The sequence below is a fragment of the Diabrotica undecimpunctata genome, chromosome 9 (genome assembly GCF_040954645.1).
Source record: "Diabrotica undecimpunctata isolate CICGRU chromosome 9, icDiaUnde3, whole genome shotgun sequence".
Lineage (NCBI taxonomy): Eukaryota > Metazoa > Arthropoda > Insecta > Coleoptera > Chrysomelidae > Diabrotica > Diabrotica undecimpunctata.
The window spans coordinates 76,453,733-76,459,732 of NC_092811.1; the positions used below are offsets into that span (position 1 = coordinate 76,453,733).

Below are 6,000 nucleotides of genomic sequence, written 5' to 3' on the forward strand. Positions count from 1 at the left end.
AAAATTTTTCATATGAATTTATATCTTCATATTGAGAGAAGATATCTTCCGAAAATTGTTCATATAATTTCCAGTCGGCTTTCTTTAAATTCCACTTTTGTGAATACGGGTTATATATATATATATATATATATATATATGAGTTGGTTGATCCTCTAATTCGACCCTTATAGGTGCATGGTCTGAACCGAATAGGTCTTGAAGTGTTTTCCAAGTGATCAGATGACTTAAGTCAGGAGTACAAATGGTCAGATCTATTGCCGATTTCAAAAAGTTCCTAAAGAAAGTAGGAGAGCCATCATTTTTGTATATCAAATTGTTATCATCTATACAGTCCATTAAGATTTTGCCTTTTATATCTGTATGATTGTCCAAGCCCCAGGCAATGCAACGGTCTCTCTATAGATGTTATAAAATTGTTCCACTGTTGTAACGATAACTTTTCTCCTGGGGGAACATACATCGATATAAATGTGACAGTGAATGATTTAAACTTAATTTTAATGGCTACTGTATTGATGTTTAATAATTTGACTTTCATGGTGACTTCCTCATAATACAGATTTGAGTTTATTAATATTGCCGAGCCACCACCGACAGTTGCTGAAAAGCGGTCGTCTCTGACAATATTATATCCGTGAAAGTTAATATACTTTTCTGGTTTAAATCTAGTTTCTGATAATAATGCGATATCAACTTTCTGATCTTCTAGTAGGTGGAGAAGATTTTCTCTATTAGAGTTAGCCGATCTACAATTCCATTGACAAATTACCACACTATTCATTATTATATGAGAGAGAACTTAAAACTGTTTGAATTAAATTTATTAAAACTGATTTTCTGGGATTTCAGAATTTTTGTGATTCATATTAGAAATAATACTTATAACTATATTTGATATTAGTTCTGTTAATTCTTTAGGAGATTCATGTATTTTGGATCCTTGTTATGCATTAAATGTAGATTGATAAGAAGATGAATTGAACATGCCGCCAGGTCTGGTGGACATGGGGTTTAACTTTATTATTTTTTGATGTTCTTTTGCTATTGGGTCTTGCGAGGAAGGGAGGGGTCGTTTGGATTTTGGAGGTTTTATTATTGTATATCTGTTTGAAACTGTAGGGTGGGCGAGCTGATTCGGGGGTGAAGGGGATGTGGACAATTGAGAAGAGGAATATGAAAAAGATGGAGCGTTCATAATTGGAATTTGATGTGAATTTATTGAGGAATTATTAGCTGTTATCGATGCATAGGTTACTTTAGGAAATAATTTAAGCGTTTCTTTGAAAGACAAGCTGTTTTCAGACATGTAATGTTTTATTTTTTTTTTGGCGGTCGAATTCTGGACATATCTCCCATTCATTAGTGAAGTGTTCACCTTCACACGAGAAACATTTTTTATTAAAGGATGATAAAGAACAAGAATCGGAAGGGTGAGACTCATGACATTTAAGACATCTAGGGTTGCTTTTACATTGCTTACTCATGTGTCCATACCTATAACAGTTGTAGCAAATAATTACTTTTTGTTGGTATTTTTCTACATTATGTAAAACATGGTTAATTACGATATATTTTGGTATACTTTGACATTTGAATGATATAATTACCGATTTTCTAGGTTTAAAAACTACTTTATCATCTGTTACTATTTTTCTCTTTATTCTTTTCACATAATCCACCGAGAATTTACAATGGTGATCAAATTCTTTTATTTTTTCTTTAAGATATTCTTCCGATATATCTGATTCTAAGTATATCCCTAACTACACCTAATTTAAATAATTGAAATTTCGGAATATATGCAATTAGATTTTTTTGAATAAGCAATTTAGAAGTAATTAAGGTATTTGCACTAGCATAGTTTTTAAATGTTATTCTAATCCGGTTGCGTCCAATTGAATCAAATTTTTTAATATAATTATCAATTTCTGGGTGTACGGTAAATAATATTTCACCTATCTTAACTGCATTTAATTTGCCTGTAAAATTTTTATCATTGTTTTCAATAAAAATGTGAAATGGCCCTAAATCAGTTTTATCATATAAATATACAGGTCTGCTTTTTTCTATCTCACTAGAAGTTAATGGGTTAATTTGTTTATCGGTTTTTAAATGATTAATATTATTAAGACTACTTATCGAGTTTTCTAGCTGATGGGACGAAAATCCATGGGAACCATAACTGCAATCATCCATCGCATCCTGATCCCTTGGCATTTTATCGGGGGGCTCGCCCCCGTTAGAAGACTCCATAAATGGAGCCTTCGACGATCGCTTCGACGACTAAACTAGTACTAATGTATATATATTAAACTATAGTAATAGAATGTAACTGTGTTTAGGACTTCCTAAATCATAAAAATTCGCAGAGAACTTTAAAATGTGTAATTTAACTTGAGTTTATATCTAAAACTATCTGAAATTATACTTTAAAATGCAGATAACTTTTAAGTTCGTATTTACACTTTGACGTTTATTTGACAGATGCACGATGTTAATAAACCTTGAGATTGGGTGAGACATGATGCGTAAAAATGATTTTTCAAAATAAATTATAAACAATAAACATGTCATTGGATATTTGTTCTATTTTTTCTACAAATAGTCTGTTATGATCAAAGACCATAAATAAACTATGGTTGTTTTAATACAATTTTTTTATATTTTAGTGTGCTGACTTGACAGACGACCTTGTCGATATGCTGAACAACAAATTTTTCAACGTAGTGAAAATAGCTAATGGTGTTAAATATGGATTAATAGCAGTATGTTCTTTATCCCTGTTGGTCGTGGCTGGTATTCTTATAAGAAAAAAAGTAATATCACTTAGAAAATAAGTTATTTAACTTGTAAATAAATTTTTTTTACAGCAAAAAATTTGTTTTTTTATTTATTTACAAAGCTGTATTTACAGTAATGTTTGCGTGATTCCAACTAATTTTTTAAATGTCAAATAATAAAACATGTTAATACGGACATACTTTGAAATGCTTATTCCGTTATCAGATTGTCGAGCATTCTTCGATACACGGTGCTGCAAAGCACCGTGCTTTGAACAAATCTAAGAAAACAACTGTTTTTCTAGAGTATTTTTGGTTCTAAATCCAAATCCATTACGATTTTTTCCTCCACGTACAGTTTTATTGCTACACAGTTTGCATAAATAGGACTTACATTTAGAAATATATGACCGAAGGTTTTATAATCTGGTGATGAACTTGTTGTGACTTGTTCAAAAATGTAAATGTAAATAAGTGTAAAAAGTAATTATTTGGAAGTGTTGATAAAGTATATACTCGACGGCAAAGTTTATCTGTATATATTTGGCAGCCCTACTGATTATGTCGGGAAGTATCAGCCTACTGATAACAAGCTAGTCGAGATTGAAGATACCGAAAGAGTTTCAATTTCAGTTCTACTGTCTTGTTGTATCAAGATAATATTATTTATCTTGATACATATAAATATATTTTTTTATTATTTGTTTTAAAATGAATCAATCTCAGGTATCGTGTGTGAATAGCAATTATGTATTTTGTTACATTTATGGGTATTTTATGGTTTTAAAACAGAAACAACGTATTAACAAATTTGTAGAAAATGTATACTTTTTATATTCTGGTGTAAAATTTGGCGATCAAGAAAAGGCATGGTCCCCTTATCCCTTACGCTCCCGAGCCTACATTTTTTTGAATTTGCAGATGAAGATTTTACCGTAGTACTTATTAGAAATCCTGATTTTTCTTAGAAACAAAAATTGACGTTAAACAGGATTTCAGGGACGGTCACGATTGTGTTATATGGGAGTCAAAATGATACTAGCACAAATATTATAACAAATGAAAGTATCTTGAAAACGTTAAGTCTTAGATAAGAAAATTACTTAATATTATGAAACTTTTTAAAGGAATTTTGATTTTTCAGCAAATATAAGTATTTGCTGCGCTTAATTTATTGGATCCTTAATCGGCTTTGTCAGGATTCTAGACAAGTGTTAGGATGTTTCTGATCTTCGTGTACTGGCCAGTGATGAAATCCAGGGCGGATCAAGGAGCGATTCTGGGGGGGGGGGCTCACGAACTTCTTTTAAAGGGGATACCGGGAGTCTGGGGGAAATTTGAGTTTTTGAGTTTTAAGGTATTTTTCACACATACTTTTGAGTGCCATAACTACATTCAAAACATATGGTTATTAAAGTATTTTTATTTGTCTAGCAAAATTTTAACCTAAAAATCCAAGTGCAAAGTCCAACAAGTGCAAAAAAATGTAGTGTAGTTTATGAAATTAAAATAGCATAAACGAAAGATGAATAATATTGGCCAAGTAACTTTATTTGTCTAGTATAAAAATTATTCTTGTACACTAAATGTGTGTTCACTAAAACACTAAATTATTATCTTGTGCACTGATGTGCAAATCGCTCTATTAATTTTTCAGTGTCTACTTCCAATGTCTTGGTGAACATGAAGGAGACAAAGACCCGTGAGTTGGGTTCCTCCCATCCATGGCATCAGCCAAGCCTTCACTCTTTTTAACGTAAAGAAGGACCTCTCTGCGGTAGCCTCACTGACCAAAAAATAATAAAATACTGTGTAATGATGTATTCTCGTATTGAATATTCTCCATAAATTTACTTCACCTTCAAATAGAATAATGTTTGTCTATGTATCACCAATGTTCATGAAAGGTAAAAACTGTTCAAATGCTTTCTTCAAATCTTTTAATAATTCCACTTCTTTTTCTCCTTGAGAATCAGAAGTGTGGGAATAATGCCCCATAGACCCAAGCATTTCAGTTAGGTGGCATGTAGTCTTGACGTTAAATCGGTACAAACATTGTCTAGAAGAGGTATGTAAATTGAACGTTTGTAAGATTCTTCTGGACCACGTCGATGATCAGGCTCTCTTAGTCTGTCTAAATACAAATCTAAGTATTTTAACTTCAACGTCCAATTCGTCTGCTAATTCTTTAACTTCAGTAAAGATCTTACTAAAACTTTCTACGCAGTTAAATCTTTCAAAGTCGACATGGTATGGGAAACAGCCTTAGTCGGTATGCTAGCATCAAGTCGGCTTAGTGTCAATTTTAAGTTTAGTATATCAATCAGTGACATCATTGACACTAGAAACTCAGATGTGCCTAAAGAATTAAACAAAGTTGATGCATGTGTATCAGTCTTAGGATCCTTACATGTTGAGATACATGTTAGTGCTTCAGTTATATGTAAAATGGCAGATCTGAACTGGATTACGCTTTAATGGCTCAACCTATCTTATTTCGCATAAACTTTACCAGAGGTTCAGTTTTAAAACTTCATTTCTCTTGACTGACATGTTAAAAAATGATATTACTGTCTTCATTGTTCCGACTGTGTTTCTGATGGACGATAAATTAATAAAATTTAAAAGAGAGTTGTTTAGATTCAGGCAACAACATCTAACTGCATTTGTGTTTTTTTTTTATTTCTGTTACTGCAACGACTGCTTCAGAGCTCATTACGCTACAACTGTCGGTACCGATTCCTACACATTTCTTCGGATCCAAGTGCAGTTCTTTCAACAAGTTTAATACTATTTTCCCCAAAGCTTCTCCTGCCAGGCGTTGTTCTTCCCTTATTTTTTGATTTTCGCTAATTATTTTTATGTTCTTATGAGTCCCAATGAGCTTGACAAAATCTTCACGAATATTGTTAATTTTTGCACTTTGCACTTCGAACCTGATTCAATATTTATTCAATTACTTCTTTACCACAACATGTTATCAATTGATTTTGATTGGTGCTACTAATGTATGTTTTTCGGGAAAATGTTGTGAATAGGTGTTGTATAGGAGTTTCATCTCCTGATGTGATTTTAAACCTTAACAATTCCCTGAAATTCCCCTCATTGCTACGTCCAAGATCTTTGTCCAGAAGCAAAAGGCCATCATCAGAATGGCCTCTTCTAGAAATATTCTATCGACCTAAGAACACTTTGTCTTTGTTTATTTTCTTGTATC

At 32.2% G+C, this 6,000-nt stretch overlaps 1 protein-coding gene across 2 annotated transcripts in view; it reads left to right on the forward strand.

Annotated features, from left to right (window-relative positions):
* The window catches only part of LOC140450155 (sensory neuron membrane protein 2-like), a 383,672-nt gene extending 380,804 nt beyond the window's left edge, over positions 1-2,868 (forward strand). For both annotated transcript variants that reach the window (XM_072543601.1, XM_072543602.1), the window contains one exon: positions 2,673-2,868. In XM_072543601.1, coding sequence (XP_072399702.1) covers positions 2,673-2,840 — 168 coding nt within the window. In that variant the 3' untranslated portion in view covers positions 2,841-2,868. The remainder of the gene's footprint in view (positions 1-2,672) is intronic.
* Positions 2,869-6,000: the final 3,132 nt, after the last annotated feature.